Source organism: Pseudopipra pipra, chromosome 17 (genome assembly GCF_036250125.1).
Source record: "Pseudopipra pipra isolate bDixPip1 chromosome 17, bDixPip1.hap1, whole genome shotgun sequence".
NCBI lineage: Eukaryota > Metazoa > Chordata > Aves > Passeriformes > Pipridae > Pseudopipra > Pseudopipra pipra.
Window position 1 is genome coordinate 13,631,928 of NC_087565.1, and position 24,128 is coordinate 13,656,055.

At 47.9% G+C, this 24,128-nt stretch overlaps 1 protein-coding gene across 1 annotated transcript; it reads right to left on the minus strand.

The window, feature by feature from the left end:
- Positions 1 to 7,298: 7,298 nt before the first annotated feature.
- EIF2S2 (eukaryotic translation initiation factor 2 subunit beta) lies at positions 7,299 to 18,091 on the minus strand. Its single transcript, XM_064674292.1, has 9 exons — positions 17,915 to 18,091; positions 13,554 to 13,737; positions 12,568 to 12,671; positions 11,495 to 11,630; positions 11,092 to 11,192; positions 10,365 to 10,513; positions 9,474 to 9,530; positions 8,953 to 9,038; positions 7,299 to 7,769 (listed from the first exon to the last, which is right to left on the minus strand). Exons 1-9 carry the CDS (start codon positions 17,927 to 17,929, stop codon positions 7,594 to 7,596), a joined length of 1,008 nt encoding a protein of 335 aa, XP_064530362.1. The 5' UTR covers positions 17,930 to 18,091; the 3' UTR covers positions 7,299 to 7,593.
- Between the last annotated feature and the right edge of the window lie 6,037 nt (positions 18,092 to 24,128).

A 24,128-nucleotide genomic window follows, 5' to 3' on the forward strand; every position in this document is an offset into this window, starting at 1 on the left:
CACACACAGCCCCCTTCACCCCTTCGGACCTTGAATCAGCTGCAAAGTTCTGACTCCTTCTGGCTCCACTGGTCCCTCAAGAGAGGGACAGGGGGACAGGAGGTGTCACCCCTCCCCTGAGCAGGGGTGGCACAGAGGGCAGGGGATGGGAGGTCCCCACTGCCAGGGCACAGGGGACACTGCAGGGACACACAGAGTCACTCCCTGCCCTGCTGGGGTGTGGGAAGACGAGGGTTAGGCCAGTCTGTTCTCCCCAGAACATCCCCCAAGGCAACAGTCAATTCAACATCTGCATATTCTGAATTAAAACGACCAACATAAACTGAGCAGCAGAACTGAACTACACACAGTTTCCACGGGGTGAACTGAAGAAAAAAAGCCTTTGTTAAAGGCTTTCCCCAGTCCCCCACAGAGGGAAGATCCCATTACCAAGTGTCCTGGACCTCTCCTGGCTTCCCACATTTGCTGCTCTGCTTGTTGCTGTCCCACTGTTGCTCTCCTGTGCCCAGAGCAGCGTGGCCTTGGTTGGAAACAAACCCGAAGTCTCCAACCCCACTGCCATTCCTGCACCTCAGCAAAGGAAACAGGGAGTGTCTGGGGTGGCCAACACACTTTGGGCTTGGATGTGCTGCTCTGGCTGGGATGAGCAGATGTGCAGGAAGCTTTGGTGCTGTTTTTCACATGCTGGTCTGGGCACCCATTAGAGCAACAGAGCAGGGTTACTCCATCCCCAGATCCTCCTTCCATGTGCTTCTGGACATGGAAAAACACTCTGTGGGGCCAGAACGCCTGTAATTGTTCAGTTTGAGTCAAGAGATGTAACAAAAGCCTCCAGTGATTTCATAACTTCCATTAACTGTGATGAGCATCACGGTTCCAGTCCAGCAGTGCTTTGGAAACACTTCAGTTACTGCAGCTGAAACAGGACCATCCTTTGGGGAATTTGTAAGAGCCAGTTACTGTCTCTGGGACAGTGATTATATCCCTCCTGCATTGTCCTTCTGTTATCTGCAGGACATTTAATTCCATCTTTTTCCTCTTCTCCAGAAAGTTTCAGAAACCTTCGGAGATGTGGTCGAGAACCCCAAGGGCTCCAGGTGGAGTCCATCCATCCCCTGCCAGGAAAACACACCCAGGGCAGGGGCAGTGATGCTGAAAGGACTCAGCCAGGAGTCCATGGATGTGCTGCTCCAGTCCAGCAAGAAAACCCTTTATAACACTGGTTCAGCACCTTCCTGGTGCCATTTCAGGTGGATAATTTTCCCTGCCAGGCTCGGGATGCAGGGGGGCAGCCCGGGCAGGAGAGGGGAGCAGGGCCACAGCAGTGCAACACTCCCCATGTTTGCTTGGAGCTCCCTCCTGCTGGATGATCCCGAGCCATTCCAGGTGAGGAGGACAGGCCTGGCAGCTCAGCTGGGACATCCCCTCCTGACCCTCACCCTGCGCTCCGGCTTGGCCCCTCCTGCTGCTCAGAAGACCCATTTCATCCCCAAAGGCCAAAGCATCCTTGCTTTTGGCCAGCTCAGGAGGCCCCTGTGTGCCCACAGCACCCCCCGAGGTGCAGACAGGCCCCCAAGCCCCAGCACACTCCTCACTGTGCAGGCACAAGGGTTGTCCTGGGCAGGGGCAGGGTTTGATGGCACCTCCCTCGGCCAGGGCAAAGTGGAGAGGGAAACAATGTCCTTCAGCACACAGCTGAAATGGATTTGGGAGAGTGGAGAAGGCCTGGAATTATAAACACTCATGGACAGAACATATTGGAGACCCCCCAGCCAGCCCCAAACAGCCTCTCACCAACAGGGAAACCTCAACAGCACCCACAGCCCAAAGCCTAAATCAGCACCCCCGAAGGACCCCAGAGGAGGATCCCACTCCTTCAGAACAGAGAAAGCAACTCCTCCTCCCTCTGCTGGCTGAGGGTGTTGGGAGGTGCGGGGACAAGGCAGCAAAGAAAAGTGTGTTTTAAGCTCCATTTTAATTTTTTCACACGTGTGGTGTGAAAGCCTGCTGTGACAGGCTGTGAGGGCCCTGAGCGGGACAGAGACACGGCAGGCCACAAAACAAAAAGTAGCTGGAAATCTTTTACTTGCCCTTTGTGCCTAATTCTCAAAATTAATCACATCTGACTGCTCTCCCTGTAACGAAGGCAAGAAATCTCCCTTTTCCTTTCAAAATGAAAATTAATATCAGCAGAGGACTGTAAAGCCATGTTAGAAGCACCAAGATCCTACAAGAAAACTGGAGAGGGACCTTGGACATGGGCCTGGAGTGACAGGACACAGGGCAGGTTTAGGTTGGACATTAGGAAGCAATTTTTTCCAGAGAGAGTGCTCAGCCATTGGAATGGGCTGCCCAGGGAGGGGGTGGATTCTCCATCCCTGGAGGTGTTTAAGGACAGACTGGATGTGGCATCAGTGCCATGGGCTGGGAACCACGGTGGGGTTGGATAAGGGTTGGACTTGATGATCTCGGAGGTCCCTTCCAACCCAGCTGATTCTGTGATTCTATGACACGGGGGAATGGCTTCCCACTGCCAGAGGGCAGGGTTAGGTGGGATATTGGGAAGAAATCCTTCCCTGGGAGGGTGGGGAGGCCCTGGCACAGGTTGCCCAGAGAAGCTGTGGCTGCCCCTGGATCCCTGGAAGTGTCCAAGGCCAGGTTGGATGGGGCTTGGAGCAACCTGGGCTGGTGGAAGGTGTCCCTGCCCATGGCAGGGGTGGAATTGGATGATCCTTAAGGTCCCTTCCAACCCAAACCATTTTGGGATTCTGTGATCCAGCCATGTCACCTGACACTGGTGACAATCACAAGGTCCTGCTCCACCCCCAGTGAAATGCTTCCACATGGGAGAGAGAAATGCATGGAAACAATGGGATAATTACCCAAAGCAGGGCTGGAGTAATTAGTTTTAAAACAGAGGTTTTAAAACTAATTTGCTTTACTGCAGGACGGAGAATTAAGGAAGCTGCCTCTGTTACAAACCCCAAAACCTCTGTGAGCCCAGAGAGCCACTGAGGACGATGCAAGAGGCTGAAGAGGGAGGGAGGTTCCACACATTTCTGCTGGGTATTCCACTGAAAAATGCCTCCTAACCCAGATGGAAAGGGATGACTGTGTTATCTCAGAATTCTGCCCTTGTTTGCAGTGTGCAAAAAGGATGAACATTAAGGAGTGGGCCTGGTCTTAGAGACACAAGCAGAAGGGAAAGGAGAAAGTATTTCTATTCCTGCAAGGAAAGGCCGATTTTATCAGTTTATCAGGCAGGAACCTGTTTCCAGGGCCAGCTGGAATTTCTACTTCTGTGGCTGCTCCCTTGGGCTTGGGACAGAGACTGACAGCACAGGCTCAGCCATGGTTTTACACAGAATAGATGAGAATGGACAGTGTATATGTGTATGAGACCTGTGTGAATATGTACATAGAGCTTATCTATATTCATCTATGGTCACACACCTACAGCAAAAGCAGTGTCTCCCCAAGCTCTTTCTGAAAAAACCAAGACTGGCTGAATTGCCTCTGGAGGCACTTCCCTGTCTTCACCTTTGGAATAGTTAAAATAATGAAAAAGCTGAAATAATTAATAATAATGAATAATAAAACAGCTAAAATAAGCAAAGAGCTAAACCCACCAGATTTCTTAGCCAAGGAGCTGGAGCTGGGTGAGGTCCCTCTAATCCAAAGGCTTGTACAGATGGAATAGTGCATGTTAAAGATCAGCAACAGCCCTTGAAGCTGTTTGTCTTGGGGAAAGATGTTTCTCTTTAGGAGGAAGATACTTCAAGTAATATCTTCTTTCAAAAAAGCCTTTTCCCTTCTCCTATCACGAGGCTCAGAGCAACCCTTCTGCTCCCTCAGCTCTCTGCACCTGAGGGAAAGGACACCTGGAGCTGTGCTCCCTTCCCTGCCATGGGATTTTGCGGCTCATCCAAAATCCTTTCAGCCCAAATTAGAGCCTCTTGAGAAGAGCCCTTCCAAGGTGGGCAGACAGCTGGAACTAGAGTGAGCTGTGACACAGGGGAAGTGCCAAAATGTCTCTGTATATGAGGGCAGAGCCAGACAGGTCCAACCAAGCCCAGTTTTGGATCCCCATGAACTTTGTGGGAATACAAGCCTCTGCAGATCCCTTGGCACTGCTGGAAAAACCAAGGAAGGCTTTCAGGGGTACAGGCTTGTCCTGATACCTCCCCACTGTCTCTGACCCAGGTAATCTGCTCCACAGACAACAAGCACTGCCCTTCACCACGGCAAGAACAACTCAGGAACAGAAAAGCAAACAATTCTCTTGGAAGCTGATGTGGCTTTGCAGTTTGCTGTCTGTCCAGGCTGAAGCTGAACTGGTAGTTCTTGTGCAGCTGCTGTCTTCTGTTCAACATCTGCTTTCAATTGTGTCTCAAAGCTTGGCCTCTCACTTCCTTGGATGCTCTTCCAGTGATCTGGAATAAACCTCTAGGATAAAACTGAGCAAGGGGCAGAACAGAGAGCTGGAGAAATGTTATGGGAAAGATTAACAGGTAAGTTCTAACGATCTTTAGCTGCCAGAATCACACTCAACTTCCTTTTTTCTGGACTTTCAGAGCTTTCCTGCTGTTTCTATCTCTGTCCCTCCCTCACCAGACACCATCACAGGCACTTTCACCTGATTACAGCACAAACCCCCTGCAATTCCTGACTAACCCTGTCCTGTTTGCAGCAGCTTGGAAAAGCTGCTTTCTCTTCTCCTTGCTTACATTCCCGGGTGCCCAAACCTCCCTGACAAGCTGCCCCCCGGCTGACACAACCCAGGGATCCCGGGGTGTGGTGTCCCTGCCTGGAGGACACAGCACACAATGCCTGGGAATGACCGGGAATGCCCCGCCCTCAATGGAAACATTTTAGAAACTGCTCCTCCTTTACACCATTTCTGGTTATAGAAGTTGATTAAATCCTTGTTCTGGCCAGAAGCTTCCAGCAAAAGAGCTCATTCTCCCTTACTCTGGTGACACCCAGCAGTTATTTCAGCGGGACAGAAGCACATGAGGGCAGCTGATCCCACTGGTTGTGCTGAACAGGCCAGGAGAGGTTGGGTTGTTCCAGTGCCCTGAGCAAGGCCCCCAACCCTCTGAGTCACAACCCTCTGACTCCACAGCAGAGACAAAAGCATTTACCTGGCAGAAGGGGGTTGTAAAGAGATTATTCTTTGAAGAGTATCAAAACTTCAGGCTGCCTGACCACAGCACAACTTCTTTTGTTAAGTTCTCCCAGGAAATCCAGAGACAAGACTCAGATTCCTCTGTCCTGGCTGGAAGATGTTTCACCTTTGCTGCTGGAACAGACCTACAAGAGCTCAGACTAACTGGGTAAGGTGAAGGAGAGCTGGGCAGGGCAGAAGCCATGGAGAGAACCAGCCCAGCCCTTTGTTCCCACAGGGACTCCATCCTGCTCCCCAGTACCTAAAATCTGCCTCCCACATCTCCTTACAGCCAATTTCCAGCTCAGAGAAAACAACCATGGGGAAGCACAGCTCTGTCTGCCTCCCAAAAGATGCCTGCAGGCAGAGCTGGGGCAGACACAGCCACCCCCTCCTGACAACCCCCTCCTTAAGCTGCTTTCTCAGAGCCAGCCCAAGCAGAAACTCCTCTTTTTGCCTCCACACTCCAAGCTCACATCAGCCTTACGGGCAGCAAGAGGCATTTGTGTTCATACACCACTTTTGGAATGGACACACTGAAAGGAGTTTTTTCTAAAAAAAAATGAAACCCAACTGGTATCTGCTCCTGGAAATGACTTTTCCTGCATCACTGAGGTTATTCCAGAGCCTCCACTCAAGATGTTGCACTCCAACATTAGCCACCAGGATTTCACAGTCTCAAAACCCATCTATAAAATACACCTATAAAGCTCTCCTTGCAAGCCAGAGCTCAAAAGTAGGAGGTTTGAACAATTATTTATTCCTTTATTAACTTGGATTTGTTGATCCAATTATACTGAAATCAAACTTTGTATTTAATGCACTAAAATACAGCAGCCACACTGTATTTAAGTATGTTAAAGGTATTTGACCCAGGGAAAAGCCAGTTAGTAGAAACAGAAAGTATCATTTTTCTTCAGCTATTTTAGTGTGTCCCAACAGCAATTCACCAAAACAAAAAGGCAACTAGCACTTCTCCAGAAGGTGTTACTCCCAGCAGGAGGAGTAGAAACAAGAGGAAGAAACAAGAATACAACAATAATGTTACAAGAGGCACTGATCCTGGCTTTATTCACTTTAAGATACATCCAACATTGTTATAGCTCACTTGAAATTCAAAATGTTTTTAAAGAAACCAACCATAAAACCTTGATTCTTGCCTTACAGTGCTGTCCAGTTTGCAAACAGCGAGTGACTTCCCAGCAAGGCTGTGCTCTGTATTAACAAAGGTTACAACTTAGTACAAACCTTTCAAGTTCCTGATTTTGGAGGAATTGCATCCAGAATGAGCACTTTCCCTGGGGAGGAGGCTGCTGTGCTCACCTGCAGGGGTGGGTGCTGTGACACCTTCCCCTCACCCTGGGGCACTTTGGCAATCAAGTGACAACTGACCCCCCTTAAGGTCCCCAGGAGGGACTTCACTCCCCCTGTGCATCTTTGTGCTTGACTGGGAAGACCAGCAGGGACAGCACTGAGTGTGTCCCCTCGAGATTCCTGACAGACTGTGAGCAGAGGGAAGTGCTCAGGATGATCCCGAAGCAAAATGTGTTAATTTGGAACTCAAACTACTTGGCAGCATCTTCTGTAAATTCAAGATTTATAGAAGACTGGGTCGCAGCCAGCACACAATGACATTTAGACCTACTTTTGTTTTTTTTGCTGCATTTAGATTCATTTTAAAGTGATGAAGAGTGCAGGACTTCAGAAATATAAACATTTCTCTATTAGAAATTGCAAACTTTAGTACTATGACACTATGAAAACTTACAGTACAGTTTACTGATTCTGTGTTAAGATTCAGCATCAATCTGGTGTCTGAAGTCTCTCAGAGCTACTTTTTGCCTAAGGCAGCAGTACCAACAAGTCCTGCTGTCCCTGTCTGTGCACCCAAGGGTGTAAAAGCACAAGCAGGTCTCATGCTGGCACAGCCCTGTGACTCTGGGACTGGTTTCTCTGTTTAATGACAGCCTAACTAAAAATCAGCTTGTTAGGGAAAAGCAAAATAACCTCTACCTTAATCTTCATTCTGGGTCTCGGACATAGTTCAGTGACATGATCTGCAGAACAACACACCAACCGTTCCCACCAGCGTGAGAGAGGAAACTGAAGGAAGAATCCAAATCCAAGACACTCACTGTTATAGGATCTTTAATTTATCTCGTCTTTTACACAAGTCTGAACGGATTAAAAAGCACCTCCTTTCCCATCACGTTCCTTACAGTTGGTAAAATATATTCAATGAGCAAATGTATGTGAACAGCTTGAGGATCTGCATCTTGCAAGGGTTTCACAGCCCAACCAACCAAAAGCCAAATTTCTCGTGGTTTTTACAATCTCGTTTTAACGCACCGGTCAATCCGCTCCTGGAAACCTGTCCAGTGCCACCTCCCCAGAACACTGTGCACAATCCAGTGGTGATTAGCAGACTAATTAGCTTTGGCACGGAGCTGGGCTCTCTTGCCTGTGACAGCCTGGAAGCCTGTTTTGATGCTGGCGACGGAGCAGCGGGAGTGGCAGGTCTCGCACTGCAGGAAGTATAACCTGGTGTCCTTCTGCAGGATGGTGTCCGGGGAGCGACACGTGTGGCAGGTGACATACTCCTCTGAGGGGAGGAACACAGGGGCAGTTAAACATCAGGCACGTGAAGTCATCACTTCTTGAGAGTTTAGGCCCGGGACACTGTCAAAATGCACCTGCTAACTCAGAAGGGCTTACTATGAAATCCTAAAAATTGCCCCCCAGTTCCCAGGTTAATAAAGATGAGGTTTCATTATGGACTTGTTACCTAAGATTGAAGAAAACATTCTCTGGACAATTTTAAATATAGGGAGGTAAAGAGCAGTTTTTTAAGGGCACAACATACATAGTGCCCCCCACACAGCAGAGGCCTCACAATTTTAGAACACAAGCTGCTTATAACATTTAATCATCACATCACAGGTTACACCCAGTTCCCAAACAGTCCATCCCATGGGACCTCCCTCAGGCAACACCTCCTGAGTTGGGTCAGGGGTCTCAAAAGACCACTCCTTCCCCCCACCTTCATCTTCATCATGATCCTCTGCTTGGACCAATGTCAAGGCCTCTGGGTCCTCTCTGAGTAGTTTTGACTAGGTTATATCAAGCATTGTGTCCTTTCTAGGTACATTCTCTACAAATAAGATGTTCTCTGCCTTGCTGAAAATCTCTATTGAAATCCTTGACAAGAAATATTAAACAATATTTCAAAAATTTGGTACAAAGGGTGTTTACCTAAAGGTTCTAAAGTGCTAAAAAGCTGTGCTAAAATCTACATGTGTTCTAAGGCATCACACTGACACTGGGATTTTCAAAATAATAACCAGTTAAAGCTTCCCACTGTTGTTCCCTCAGCATTCCCAGGTGTCAGCAACTCTGGGGCAGGCACAGCACTAAATATTTTGTTACATGTAATGTGGACATGAGTCTTCTGCCCAGCAGTGACACACACACTGCATCTGCTAATTAATGTGTACAACAGACTTTAAAATTAACAATTACTGTTGATTGCCATAGTCCTCATCACAGCCAAGAAATGAAAACAAGCAGTTCTCAAATGCTCTCACTGTTTTCCTTGGCATGCTTTAATGCATGACGGGGTATGACATATGTGGTTACTGTAACCCTGGCAGAGCCACCAGTATTTGAACTATTTCATAAATTATTCCATATTGCATAAAGTTGTGGCTGGTTAGCCCAGACTGTCCACTGTGCCCACACACACGGGTCTGAGAGAAATCTGTAGTGGCAAAGGGAGTTCTACTTACTGATATATCTTCTCAAGACATTTTCTATCTGTTTTTGCTGGAATCTTCCTTTGATTACAAGCTGGTTGTTACCATCTATTGAGCCACTAATTTAAAAGAAAAAAAAAAATCAATGGGTTGATTTGCAGAAGATGTGAAGTGTTAAAACAAGTCATGAACACGAAGAGAGGTAACTGTGTTCTTCAAGGGAAGAGTAAGACTGAGTTGCTTTGGGGGAAAAAAATGCAGAATTCTGAAGGCATTTAAAATCCTGCAGGAAGTTTTGCCCAAGCAAAAGCAAACTCCAGCACAGTTAAGGTTCCTAATCAGAAGAACTTCGAGCTGAGAATTAACACAGCTCTCTAGTAAGGTGTAATCTGAGTAATAAGATCATCTTCTAAACATTCTAATGTAGTAAATGGAATGTTTTGTCACATTCTGGTTTCTAATTTTTTAAGTCATCTGGAGCACAAGAGACTCCAAAGCCCAATCAAATGGGCATTTGTTATGTATCACTCTAAAACACAGCCCAGCAGCCTTACCTTGTACCCAACTCTGCCAACAAAAATGCCAGGAGATGTTTGGGCTGACGATGTAATCTAAAAACAAAGGAACAGTATGTTTAGCCTTCCCCTTCCAAGAAATCTGGTATTTATACAGGAATGGCAGGGGAAAAATTACCAAGTCTAAAAGGGGGCAGTGCCAGAGGGTCTGCACCAAAGACAGTGGCCAAGGACACAAGAAACCTGACCAGTCCACACAAAAAACCCTCCACCATTCCCCCCAAACCAAACTCACAATTACAGTGACTATTGAAAATAAGTTTTCTATTTGAGATTTTCCATTCTTACTCTCCCATCCCCTGAAAAAAATGCCAGTAGCTACCATTAAAAATCCCTTTTAGTACAGTGCCCAGACCCTCAGTGGGATTTCAGCAGGACTGTTCTCTGGCACACACATGGAACCAATCAGAGCTGCATTCCCAGAAGTGCTCACAAAGAACAGAATTGCCTTCACAAGACATAATTAAGACATAGAAAGCACTGCAGAAAACAGTGGGAAAACATTACTGGACTCCAGACCATTTACCAAGAGAACAGTATTTGTAGTCAGCTCAAATTAGAAAGAACTTTCCCCACCCTCCTGCTCAACACTTGCAAATAAATATCACTGGTGACTGGACTTGATAAAGGTCAATGAACTCCCAAAGTTTCGGTCCAAGAGGCCCATGTAGTAGCCCTGCCACTGTCCTAATTTAAGTATAAAATAAGAAATTATCTCAATAAATCATTTTCATAAATATCTTCTCCCAGAGGGATGGAGAGGTAATGACTAAAATAGCTTCTGATTTGCCAGAAAACATCCCTTCAACACCCCAGCCACGAGCACAGAATCCATCTGCTATTCTTGGGAAGTCCAAAGAGCACACTTACAATTTGCAGATATCTGTGAAGTTGACAAAAGATGTTTTCTTGGTCCCTACTCTCACAACCTGGGGAGGCTTCATGACAAATTTCCGTTTTTCTCCAGCCACCATGTCCGGGTTTTTTTCCCGCATGATGTTAAAAACTCTATTGAGCAGCTGCAAGAGAAGGGATTCACAACCATGAGCAGCTTGGATTTCTCAGGTGAGCCCCTCACTTCCAAAAACACCTGAACCAGCATCCACAGTGAGTATCATGCTGTCTTTGCCCACCAGCATTTCCTCATGTGCTCTGGAACACACTTCAGATGCTCTGATAAATGCAAAACTGACACACTTCAGATGCTCTGATAAATGCAAAACTAACACACTTCAGATGCTCTGATAAATGCAAAACTAACACACTTCGGATGCTCTGATAAATGCAAAACTAACACACTTCGGATGCTCTGATAAATGCAAAACTGACACACTTCAGATGCTCTGATAAATGCAAAATCTAAACACTGTTTCCCCCAGGGTTTGCTTCACAATGACCAGCACCCCAGCCCCCCTGCAGAGGTGTCTGAACTATCACCAATACTGCCCCCTGTGATAATTAACTGTGACAGAACACTGATGTTTTTCTGTTCCTGACCCTCTGAATACAAGTCCTTTAGGTTAAAAATAGGCAAGATAAGGCTCTACTGATGCAGATGAACATGGACAATGTTTTTTAGAAGCCTCTGGAACGTTACCTCATCATATGTGTAGTCCCTTTCCGAGCCTGCCCACGCAGGTCCTGACTGAAGGCTAAAAGAAATTCCATCATCTTTTTTGCTGTCTTCATCCTCAAATGCTGTAAAGGAAGGTTTTGGGGATTCATTAAAAAAAAGAAACATTGTTTAACTTCATGCTTACAGCATTTCTAAAAGGGACATCAAAGAAGATTCCACTGAGGTGTGGACTCAAGTCCTCTCTGTCTACAAGGGACACCAGCACTAACGGGAAATTCATACAGGACGTTTTTCTGATAAATATAATAATAAAGGTAGTAAAGTGACTTTTGGAACAAAAAAGGCACTTGAACAGAACTTATTCACCTACAAGATGGACTACATTTCCCTTTCAGCACCTCACTGAGCTAGGTTATACTTCTACCTTCATCCTTCTCCATTATCTCATCTTCATCTGGAAACTTCACATTCTTCTTTTTCTTCTTTTTATTGCCCAGCATGATATCAAGGTCATCTTCAGGTTCTACTGCCTCTGGCACATCTCCTTCAATTTTCAATTCCTGCAAAGAAGCAGGACTACAGTTTAGAGCATTAAACACCAATCCCCACTGCACAGCATCACAAACCCCACGAGGGGCACACTGTACGAGGTGGGTACTGGTAACACCCACCACAGCCCTGGAGCTCAACAGGGAACAGTGGAATTAAGGATGTTGAAGAGAGTCCTGCACTCCTACCACAAGCAGGGCCAGATTTTTACCCTCTGGTCTGACTTCAAGGACAAGGTCATGCTATACTCAAAGGCAACAGCCATTTGAGGGCATAAGGGAACTAAACACCCTCCCCAGCAGGGAAAGCTGTGCTTCCTGCAGTTACCCCAGCTTATTACCACAGTCCTGCACGTGGGGAGAACACAGAGCAAGTGTTTTGTCTGTCTGGGGCAGATCAGAAGGACATTTCCTTCCCCAAAGGGCAGAATCTGAAGTGGAGGTTTACATGTAGCATAACATTTCTCTGTCCTCTCTGGGCTTGCCAGTGACATGTGATACAAAACCACCGCTCGGAATAAAACTCCAGAAGAGTAAAAATATCTCCTACACCTTCTGGAACATGGCACAGGAGCCAATCCTTCCTAAAGACAACACCAGAGGGAAAACAGAGTTCTTGGCAGGTGTGTGCACTTCATTTGCAGGGCTGGCCTTTAGAGGACTGTTCTGTGCATGGCTTCTGACAGCCATTTACTTCTCTAACCCCAAAAGACAATTAACCTGGAGGCAAATCAGCCCTTACTGCAGATTGCAGAACTACTGCTGATTGTGCAGAGCAGTCAGGTTTTGAGCAACGTGTTCATCAGAACCTGCTGCATGTGAAAGATATGTAAAGTTTCAGCATGGACACAACAACAGATTTGAAACAACCCCTGCACTGCCAAGCCCAAGAAAAAGAAAGCAAGAAAATTTTCACCATAGTCAGGATGGCCTAGTTATGCAAACAAACCTTTACACCTTCTTCTGCTTCATCTATATCAAATATCTTTTTTGTTTTTTTCTTCTTTTTCTTTTGATTGAAGAAGTTTAAGTCATCCAAGTCATCTGTTGTATCTAAAAAAACCCAAAAGATTGATTAAAACAGTATAACTGAAGAAACAGTTCAGAACTTAAAGTTTCTAATTTATATCCAAATCTTCAAAACATTCCAGTAAGACATGAGTAATGATCTCTATGGATATCCTCCAGGTTTATAAGAGATTGTTCCCCTCTGACCCAAAATACCTCAGTACTGTTTCAGTTTCTGCACCTTCTAACTGTATCTTCTGATTTTTAAGTGTTTAATCTTTCTTTTTATTGTACAAGAGAAATTAAGTCACTTTTGTCATTACAGATGCTTGATAAAAATAAGAAGAAAACTGTAGGAGGAAGGTATAGTTTCTCTGGTCTTCAGCAGGAGCCAATTTTACCAACAAACTGGATTTAAGTGAACAGAACCCCCTCAATCAGGTCATCTTGAAATGCCATTGGCCTCAATTTAAAAAGTAAGCTTTATACACAATTTAAAAAGTAAGCTTATATACACAATCACATACTTATTTCCTGAAAGATTCCAAAGAACGCTCCAGTTATCACACTCACACTTATCAAAAAAACTAGAAACCTTTTAAACCATGTTTCTGTTATTCACACTATTGCTTAATCATTCCAATGAAAAAGAACCGTAATTATGGAATTACTGCATGTGGAACATGTGAAACTTCACCCTCACTCTTTTGGAGAGTCTCCTTTCATTGCCTCACACAAAAAGAAAATGGAAATTACAGAAGTACTGGGATCTTGGTGGATGTCTGTGAACGTGATTTCAAGCAGGAGGGAAATGTGCCCTCTGAACAGGCAGCAGAGATCACTGAGAACAATCCAGGGCTCTGCAATTACACCCTGGGATGCCAAGGCTTGTAGTCTCAAAATGCCACTGTGGAGGGTTCATCTTACCTTTCTTCCTGCTGTCTTCTTCATCTGCTTCCACGTCTTTGTCTTCTGTTGGCTCTGGTTCAACTTCCTTTGTTTCTGATTGCTGAGTCTCCTCTGTTTGTGTATCTCCTCCTCCTTCCTCATCCAGCATAAAGGGCTTCTTCTTTTTCTTCTTCTTCTTGCTCATAGTAGGGTCAAAAATCATCTGGAAAAGTCAAAGAGTTCCTTAGTTGCACAATAATCACCTGTCACTTCATATTTAGAACACCTGGAAGTTTCTCTCACCATCCCCTCATTTCCCAAACTGTTCCTTGCCTTCAATCTCAACTGTTTAGCAGTTGCAAGGGAAGACCTGCTTGACAGTTTCCAGCTTCAGCTGCTTTTCCTGTAGTCCAAGTTTCCTGCCATCCAGTAATTAGTATTATCTAGTTATGAGTTCAGCTGAAAATCCATGAAAGCTGTGACTCTTTGACAGCCTGGCTACCAGCTCCTTCTCCATTTTATTACCATTCTGGACTCCAGTTTTGCACTAAGACTGTGCACACTCAGCATCACTGAAGCACAGAGTCTGATCAGGAGTCACTTCCACTTGGGAGACACGTTAACTTCCAGATTTATTAAAGGCAGGATCTGGCAACAACTCCCTTGACAAGGACACTCTGGACTAGAGGCAAACCTACAAGGGGCTGGTGACACAGACCTGCCTCAGCTCCAACACCATGAAATGGCAAAGGTCTGAGCTCTTCCCCCCGGGGGAGAGACTGAACCTCAGACACCAAGGGATTAAAAGCTGTTAATGAGCTCTTTAGCCAGCAAAGCAGCTTAATTCCCCTAGTCTGACTGTGAGGAAGGCACTGACCTCAGAGATTCACTTTTAACCTATTCATCATCTGCAGACCTGAGGTGTTTTACACACCAGCTCTCCAGTTTTCCATTAATGCTTTAATTAATGTAACACATTAATGCTTCTTAGTTTTGTCATCTCAGTGCAAGGTGACATCAGCTGTTGGCCAGCTCTGTTACTCACACCTGCCCATACAGTCACCCCAGAGTATGGATTTAACACTACAATTTTAGACACTCAGTGAGATTTTCTCCAGTGTTCTTCTCATCTAGTAATGGAAGAGTGTTCTCACAGAGTTCCAATTCAGCATCACGAACAGCCTCACTCAGGAAAGTGAGGGTGCACTTCACCAAAGAGCAGCTCTCTGACTTCAGTTACACCCTGCAAGTCTGGTGCTTTCCCTCTCCCCACAAAACCATTTTTTCCTTGCACTTCTCATTCTCCTCCACAAGACATTCTTGTGATATTCTTCCAATTTTCTGCAAAGTACATGTTTCATAAAGGCTCTACTAAAGGCAGTAAACTGCACACAGGGGTTTCTGAAGCACAGCATCCCAAAAGTGTCCACATATTTGGCACACTGAGGCTTTCACACTGCTCAAGCGTGTCTTTAGTTGCACACACTGTGCTAGAAGGATCTTCTAAAGAGTTCTGCCAGAGGGCTTTCCTCTGATGCTTCCTCAGACACTGCTGTGAATCATGCTCTTGTAATGCACAGAAATCACAGAGTATGTCCAACTGGTTACACTGTCTGTAACCTCCCCAGCCTGCTGGGACACAAGGAAAGCTGCTCCAGCAGCAGAGTCCACAGCTTTGGGAACAGGCACAATGCCTGACTCATTTCCATGAAGATGCTTTGCAAGACTGAAGAGGTTTTTATTTCCTCATGTGAAGCAAACATAAGATCAGACGTAAGAGTTTCTAAGAAGGAAACTCAGATCACTCTTCCCTTTGTGAGGGGAAAGACACCTCTCACTCTGAACCACCACAAAGGATCTCTTGTGTCTGCAGAGACAGGCTGTGACTTCAGCCCAACCACACTAAACTGCAGTCAACACTCAAGGACAACTCCTGGATGCAGGAGAGTGGCTTTCCAGCACTAAAAACAGGCACTGGCCTTGGGCAGGGCACTGCTCTGAGGGGCCACCCCAGCCAGGGCAAGCCAAGCTTCTGCAAACCCAAGACTTACTCATAACATGCCACCTGCTCACAGGAAAGTGATGTAAGGCCCCACAACCCGAGGAGGAAGAGGAGGCCTGTGCCTGAAATGTTTTGTTCATCAAGGGCAGAGCCTTAGGTCACACAGGCTTAAACAAGTCACGATACAAATCATCTGGCCTGACAACCAGGGCACTCCATGTCTGGGCTCTCTGAGCTGGATGTTTCAGAACTTTCTTTGTTCCTTTTCTCTACTCAGTATGTTTTGTTAGTTATGATGCCATTGAAGTGTTGAAAGTTGGAGGTTTCTTACTGAACTGCAGCCCCCAGTCCAAACACACCAAACATCCGTGCTCTGCCTGTGCAAAAAGGTTTTAAATTCCCATCCTGTTTCTGCTCTCAGAGCCAAATTCCCATATGGGGTTTTCTCCTCTGTAGACCAAATGGTTCTTTCTCACATCCAGCTCCATGTTCCTGCTCCTTATTTCAAATGCCTACAGTCAAAATCCTAATGTACACACATTAGCAAGTGAAAGAAAAGAGGGGAAAAAAGTATCAAAGATTCACAGTCCAAATGCAACTGTCAAGACAGAAGCCAAGGTTACTCTGAACTGCTGTGACAGTGGCAAATGCTGGAGATTCTCTCACGAATAAATCCCATTTCCTCATCTGAAAAAACACAGGCATGGGAAGCAAACAGCAACCCTGCCCTGATCAAGTGAGCTCAGGAATGCTTACACTACACTGACTTATGTCTATGATGAGATGCAAAATTATTAAGACCAATCAGCACCTAAATTTTCTCAAAACACAGCAATCTCTAACACTATTGCCTGGAGCTTCACAAAAATACAGGATCTAGAGAACTTTCCCATCTCTGGTGGGATTACACACATTGCAGGATCTTTAATAAACCAAACAGATGTTAACAGACTGATTCCCCTCACAAACCAGGCCTGTGCTGCCCCTGCTGTGCCACAGTTCTGGGCAGCACCCAGTGGTGCTCCTACCAGGGAGCTTCATTTGTTCACAGCTCTGAAAACGTTAAGCTACAGTTCAATACTATGAAGTTTGTACCATCTACACCGGCTCAAGGTGCCAATTTGTCTCGATACGTCTTCACTCTCCTTAACTTTATAGGCTTCAAAAAGTTTCACCAACTTACCATCAATACCAAACTATCCCGCTCCCAACAACCAGACGTTGGGAAGGCACACAGACTCCCACAGAACTGTCACTCTGAGTTCTTCAGGTTCAACTGTGTTACCTGCTATTATGTGTCACATAAAGCAACCCACAGAGGTAACTTCACTGTCCTACAGATTGCAGGAATCACCTCAATGGCAAAAAAAAATTCATTATGCAAGAAAAACAGTCTTGCTGGCACTTAAACTAAACCCAAAGCAGGGCACTCCATATAAACTCCATGGTCCTGGGATCACCTGAGTCAGGAAGCACCTGATGCAAGGATTGCTGAGTGCAGAGTACAGCCCAGCCATCACAACTGCAGCTCCAACGACACATGGGGCACAGAAACGCAGCATATTCATTCTGGATGTTAAAGCAGCTGAGTAAGCCAGTCTCAGCTCCTTTTAAAACTATTAATAATTTTTCTTCTTTATTACGAACAACAAATTATGACCTGCCTATCTCCAAGGCTTGGGTGCTCACTTTGCTCTGAAGGAAACAAGCCACGCGGGTATTTGAAACACCACCTGAGAGATGACACAAGCCCAGGAGCAGAATCCATCTCATGGATGAACCCATCTCATGGGTCCAGCCAGGGCACCCCAGGCCACACAGTCACCCATCACTTCACACTCGTAAAACGGGCCTTTTCGCCACGAGAGCGAGGGAAATGAGGCCAGTGAAGGTGCCAACACACGGCACCTACAACACCCGAAGAATTTCTCAAAGACAAACGAATCAGCTCCCCTGGAAGTGTGTCCGAGCCAGCACCAGCAGACCCGGAAAGCGTGAAGTTATCGCTTGTTACGATGGAGCTGTTTAGTTCTCTGGGTTATAGACCAAGATTTAAAGCTCCATAGACATGGGTAAGTGAACCGGCTACATGGTAGAAGGGCACAGAACACAACGAGAAGGGCTGGCGGGGCCCTCCGCCTCCCTCCCCGGCCTCCTCCCGCCAGAGGCGGCCGCCGGCGGCACCCGGGGAGCTCCAGGCCTCCGCAGCACCCGCGGCCCCTTCCCACAGCCGCGGTTCCTCCGCCCGTCCCGGCGGGACCCCCGGCCCGCCCCGGCCCCGCGCGGGGCGGAGGCCGCGCCCGCTCAGGCCTCAGGCCCGGCGCCCACATGGCGGCGGCGGCGCCGGCGCGGCGCAGGGCCCGGGCGCGGCTCCCCCGGCGGTGCGGCGGGTTCTTACCTCGTCGCCGGACATGTCGGCGGCCGGGGGGTGTGCGGGAGGCCGGGGGTGGGTGGGTGGGTTGGTCGCTCTGTCGGTCGGTCTGTCGGCCTGCGGGGCCCGCGGGGGTCAGTCCGTGCTCGGCTCTTGCATCAGCGCCGCGCGCCCGCCCCGCCCGCGCCTGCGCGGTGTGAGTGTGTGTGTGTGTGTGTGTGTGTGTGTGCGGGGCGGGCCCGCGCTGCGCACGCGCGGGGGCGGCGGCGGGAGCGCTGAGGGGCCGCGGGACGGAGGGGCCCTTGGGCCGCGTTCGGACAGTCCCGGAGCCCCGCGGCGGGTCAGGCGGGGAGGGAACGCGGCGGAGCGTTAATGTGAGCGTCTGACTGTGGCCGGCAGGATATCCCGCGCTGTGACACGGAGGCGCTGGGGTTGCCGTGCTCGCCGCCTTTACCCATCACAGGTCCTGCCTTTCGTCGTCCCTCATCGAAGAGTCCTCAGCCAAAGTGCGTCACTCTGCACTTCATCATCGTGGCTGGGCTTCGCGAACGAAGCTTTGAGAAGGATTCTATCCATGCTTGATACAAACGCGCTGGTGGCTGAAAAGGCCAATGCGACACAGACAAGTCCGGTTGCAAAAGGCACAGCGGAAAGTTTGCTTAGGCGGTGTTGGCAAGACACGGTTCTTTCTGCGTTGTCTTTTCTCCTCAAGAATGATCCTGCGTGTGTTCTCAAAAGAAACAGCAGCGTTATAGATGGTGTGTCTCCATGTCTCCTGGTTGGAGGCCAGAGCAGACCAGTTACGGTGATCAATATGGCCAAGGCTGAGATGTTGTTTCAGGGAGTCCTTGTATCTCCTCTTTGGGGCTCCTCTCTTGCAGCAGCCGGTGGCAGGTTCACCATAAAGCAGGATCTTAGGGAGGGGGTGGTTGGTCCTTCATCCTGGAGACGTGCCCTGCCCAGCTCAGCTGTGTTCTCAGCAACATGGCCTCGATACTTGTAATCGCTGCCTGTTCAAGGACAGACATATTAGTCATGTAATCAGTCCAGTGGATGTTTACAATTGTATGGAGGCAGTGCTGATGGAAGCACTTACCATTGGCCAAACTCTGAAACACAGGATTTCTGCAGTTTAGGGGGTGTGCTCTAGTGAACAGGAGCTCAGCAGATGCAGCAACTTGCTGCCATCCCCAAAATGACTGGCGTGGAGTTTCCTGATTTCAGTGGATGTCTTTGTTATTCACAAAAGCACCTTCTGAAACTTCTCTCTATTGCAGTGCAGTAGTGATAAAGGTGACAGAAAGTTAAGGTGTTGAGGCAGAAGTAGGTAATGCTCCATTCCAGATCACAGAACGGATCAGGTTGGAAGGGACCCCAGAGGGGCATCTGGTCCCATCCCCCTGGTCAAGCACATCCCAGAGCACGTGGCACAGGATTGTGTCCAGAGGGTTCTGGAATATCTCCAGTGAGGGAGACTCCACAGCCTCTCTGGGCAATCTGCCCCAGTGCACCATCACCTGCACAGCACAGACATTTTTCCTCATGTTCAGGTGGAATTCCTGGGCACCAGTTTTTGCCCGTGGCCTCTTGTCCCATTGCTGAGCACCATGAGGTCCATCCTCTGCCCCCTCCTGCAGCCCCTGACACACCCTGGGGAGGGCCCCTCTCACTGTCTGCTCTGGAGGCTGAACAGCCCCAGCTCCCTCAGCCTTCCCTGCTCCCAGAGATGCTCCATCCCTTGGGCATCTCCACAGCCTGTGCTGGACCCGCTCCAGGAGCTCCGTGTGTGTCCTGTGCTGAGGAGCCAGAGCTGGACACAACATCCCAGCTGTGCCTCCCAGGGCTGAGCAGAGGGGCAGGATCCCCTCCCTGTCCTTCTGGCAATGTCCTTCCTAATGCACCCCCAGATCCCTTTGGCCCCTCGGCCCCAGGGCTCACTGCTGGCTCAGGGGCAGCTGGTTCTCCCCCAGGACCCCCAGGTCCTTCTCCCAGAGCTGCTCTCCAGCAGGTCACCCCAGGCCATGCTGGTGTCTGGGGTTGCTCCTCCCCAGGTGCAGGACTCTGCATTTGCCCTGGTTGAATTTCAGACAGTTCCTCTCTCCCATCTCTCCAGCCTGTCCAGGTCCCTCTGAAGGGCTGAGCCCTCTGGGGGATCGGCCACTCCAGCCTTGTGTCACCAGCTGAGGAGGGATTGACCCCCTCATCCCAGTCATTGTTGAACGAGTTAATGAGCAGTACTGGGCCCAGTCTTGAACCCTGGGGGACACCACTAGGGACAGCCCTCCAACCAGACCCTGTGCCACTGTTCTTTCTGACCAGCTGGGGGCTGGGATGTTGTTGGTCCCATGCAAGTCTCCCCTCTCTTTCTGAGCTTTTCCTGACCTTGTTCTGAACAGAGATTCCCACCATATCCTTGAAGTGAGCCCATGATGTCTCTAGTGGGATGTGCCATTGTAAATGCCCCATTTTTCAGAACATCAAGGGCTCTTTTGCACATAAGGACATGCATTCTTCTGCTTTTTAATAATGTGAAAACCCCTTTGGGAATCGTGGCTCCTGGGGCACAGTCAGTTCCTGGGGCAAGGAGCCTGTCCCCACTCTTGCATACAGAATTACAGAATGAATTAGGTTGGAAAAGACCTCTGAGATCATCAAGTCCAACCTATGACCCAACACCACCTTGTCAACCAGACCGTGGCACTGAGTGCCATGTCCAGTCTTTCCTTAAACACCTCCAGGGACAGTGACTCCACCCCCTCCCTGGGCAGCCCATCCCAATGTCAGGTACCAGCTGGAAAAGAGAGTGACCTGCATGAGCTTGTGGCTGGTAAAGGTTGGTTGCTCAGCCTCTGGCTGATCTCTGTGAGCAGCAGTTCCAAGGACAGGGCAGGAGGTGTTTATCCCTTGCTTAGCTTTGTTACTGCTCCCCAGGATAAATCCTGGGGAATCCAGGAGGAGGTGGAGTGCTGTTTGAAGGGTGCTGGTGCTTTTTGGCTGCAGGTGAATTACGGTGGGAATTTCAGGTGTATTTGAGGTTTATGCATCTCAATGGTTTTCAGTCCAGTTGCTGAATCTATTTGGAGTTCCCATGTGAACATTTCTTGTTGGCTTGGCAGTTCTCATTGTTGAATCTGCTTTCTCTGCAGCGCTCTCTAAAAGGCATGAGGGGGATAAGGGGAATAAGTAGCAGAGAATGGCAGGGCTGAGGCACAGGGGAGAGGGAGAACTGGGTGGTTGCTCTGATCAAAGTAAGGGAGAAGTGCAATACTGCCTTGTCCATCATTACAACAGCAAATCTTCCTTCTTTCCCCAGATCTGAGGACTTGTGGGTGTAGGGAAGGACTCTGGAAAGTGTCTGGTCCAACATCCTTGCTCACAGGAGCAGCAGGAACAGGTTGCTTAGGAACTTCTGCTGGGTTCTGAGCATCTCCAAGGATGGGAACACCACAACCTCCTTGGGTGACTTCTACCTTCACAATAAAAAAGTTATTCTGTTTTTAAGCAGAATTTCCTGTATTTCAGCCTGTGTCTGCTGCCCCTTCTCCTGTCACCTAGAAGAGCCTGGCTCTGTCTTGTTTAGCCCCTCTATACATATCAATATGATCCCTTGAGCCTCCTCTGTCTAGGTTTAGCAACCCAGGCTCTCTCTGCTTCTCAGTCAGATACTCCAGTCCCTTAGTTACAGAATCACAGAGTGGTTTGGGTGGGAAGGCACCTTAAAATCATCTGGTTTCAACCCCCTGCCATGGGCAGGGGCACCTTCCTCATTCCATTTCCCTAACACTTCCTGATAAAAAAAACATGGCACTAACAACAAAAGTTATATGCCACAAAGTGTTAAAATCCTGCCTCCCAACCAACTCTGGAATTTAAAGGTCATCCATTTCATGCAAGATTTAGTGTTAAAGCAGACAGAGCCATCGGCCCAAACATTGTTACAGGGTATTTAACATTTTAATATTTCCAAACCATTTGGATTCTTGGAGGCCATCATTTCCCATTCCGTGGTGTGAACCTGTGGGAGTTTATGCACACTGTATCATTGATCTTTGTCTTCCCCTACAAGAAATAACTGCCCATCTTTTCTAGCCTTGGTCTTCCTTTCATGCACCTTCCTCGCTTGCCTCGGTTGGTAATGAGGGCACTCAGCACACTCCACAAGCAAAGCCATGTGTTTGGAGACATAGCAGGCACCAGGACAGGACAATTTTCCCAGGATTACTACAGAATTTTTCTGTTAACCCCCCAAAACCCAACTTCAAGAGATTACTTTTCTTTCTTGCCTCGTCACCACCACCTTTCCCTGGGTATTTGCCCCTTTTGTGTCTTTGTCACTTGCCATTATATCGCAGGGATTCCATGGATTTTCAGGTACTGCAGGCAGCTGCTCTTTAAAGAATATCCTTGGGAAGGGACCCACAAGGACCATCCATCCAGCTCCTGGCCCTGCACAGACACCCCAACAATCCCATCCTGTCCCTCAGAGCGTTGTCCAAACCCTCCTGGAGCTCTGGCAGCCTTGGGGCTGTGCCCACTGCCCTGGGGAGCCTGGGCAGTGCCAACCACCCTCTGGGGGAAGAACCTTTTCCTGAGATCCAACCTGACCCTGCCCTGGCACAGCTCCAGCCGTTCCCTGGGTGCTGTCCCTGCTCACCAGAGAGCAGATGCTGTTGATCAGCTGAGCAGACGTGTTGGGTGTTGCTGTAACACTGAAAATGGTCTCCCACCAAATTCTTCTTCCTTCTTTTGCTGCAGGTGTTTGCTCTGCTATCCCTGTCACATGAGACTGTTCGCACTGGGACACTTTTCCTTGGCATGAAGCCAGAGCACAGGGGTTGCTGATGGCTGTGGTGGCACTGCCCCAACACCCTCCTCACTGCCCAGAGCTCACTTAGCCCGGCCTCCTGTCCTGAAACACTATAATGGTTTTTTTGTATCATCCCCATTCTGTGTGTTTGTGCTGTTCTTAAAACCACCATGGACAGAGATTCCCTCTGCAGCCTCTTCAAGTGCCTGACAACAAAATTTCTTCACCTTTCTCACTGTGACTTAACCCAGTGCCTGTTGTGGTTGTCCCCGAGGACACACACGCTCACTGTTCCCCGTGTGATAACCCACAGGCCTTCAGAATACCACTGTGCCCTTCTTGTCTTGTCCCCACAGTTTTCTTTTTCAAAAGCTGCAAATCCAGCCCCTCCAACCTTTTTGTTCTCATTTTCATTGCTATCTCCTGCACCTCAGTCACTTATGTCCATAGTCCTGCAGTTTGGTGCCCAGTTCTGGACACTTCCATCAGATCCTGGGCAGTACCAAACAGAGCTGGGTAATTCCCCTAATGCCTCATCCATCCTGTTGACACATTCTAGAGCAAGTTTCTCTCTTTTCTTTGTCAGTAATACTTGAGGACCATGTGTATTACTGGTGACAAATACCCTGAGATATTCAATGGTCAAACCCCCTGAGATTCCCTCCCCCTGGGCTGCCCAGTGAATAACATGTAACATAATGTTGTGTATGATACACAATATTTGGAAAACCTCAGTGGAAAAGCTGGTGGGAGCTGCCAGAAGTGCTGGACTTATGACCTGATGTCCAGATAGAAACCAAAACACTGTCTTTGAAGCTCCTGGCTACAGACACACAACATCAAAGGCACGCTGGGGACATCACCTTATATCAATTTTTCCCCCTCCTGTGCTAACAGACTGTTCAGGATGCAGAACTTTCCTGTTCTATTTACTTCTGTGCTCTCCTTGTGAATTAAACAACTTCCAGAAACTGAAGAGTGCTGGTGCATTAGTTGATAATTAGTTGTTACCAATTGCATTTGGCAGAGACCAAACTTGTATCTTTGAGCTGATATTTGGGGAAAAGAAATCCTACATGAGTTTTTGTGAGAAAAGCCCAGTCTGGGTTGAAGAGCTTGCAGAAACATCCAGAATAAAAGGTTTCTTCTTCTTCAATTTGTTGGTGAGCAACAGTTGACATATTAAGGCAGAGACATATGAGGCAGCATGTCAAGTAGAATTTTAACTTCAGTAACTAAAACTCTAATCCTTAAAGCTCAGAACTTGAGTGCACTGGAAGGACTGTGCAGTCACCCAAGTTCCAGGGATGAGCAGTCACAGCCTGGGATAAATAAACTTCAAATACAACCTTGAATTTGGGGGAGTGGCCCAGGGAAAATCACAATCATGGGAAACACTCCTGTGGAGGCTTTGAGTGTGTCTTCCCTCTGAGT

What these genes read in the sequence shown, in the direction of transcription:
- EIF2S2 (XM_064674292.1), bottom strand. An exon ending in AAGCAGAAGAAGGTGTAAAG is followed by an intron (nt 11,631 to 12,567) that starts GTTTGTTTGCAT and finishes GCTTCTTTGCAG; the next exon opens with GAATTGAAAATTGAAGGAGA. An exon ending in TTCACAGATATCTGCAAATT is followed by an intron (nt 9,531 to 10,364) that starts GTAAGTGTGCTC and finishes CTTTGTTTTTAG; the next exon opens with ATTACATCGTCAGCCCAAAC.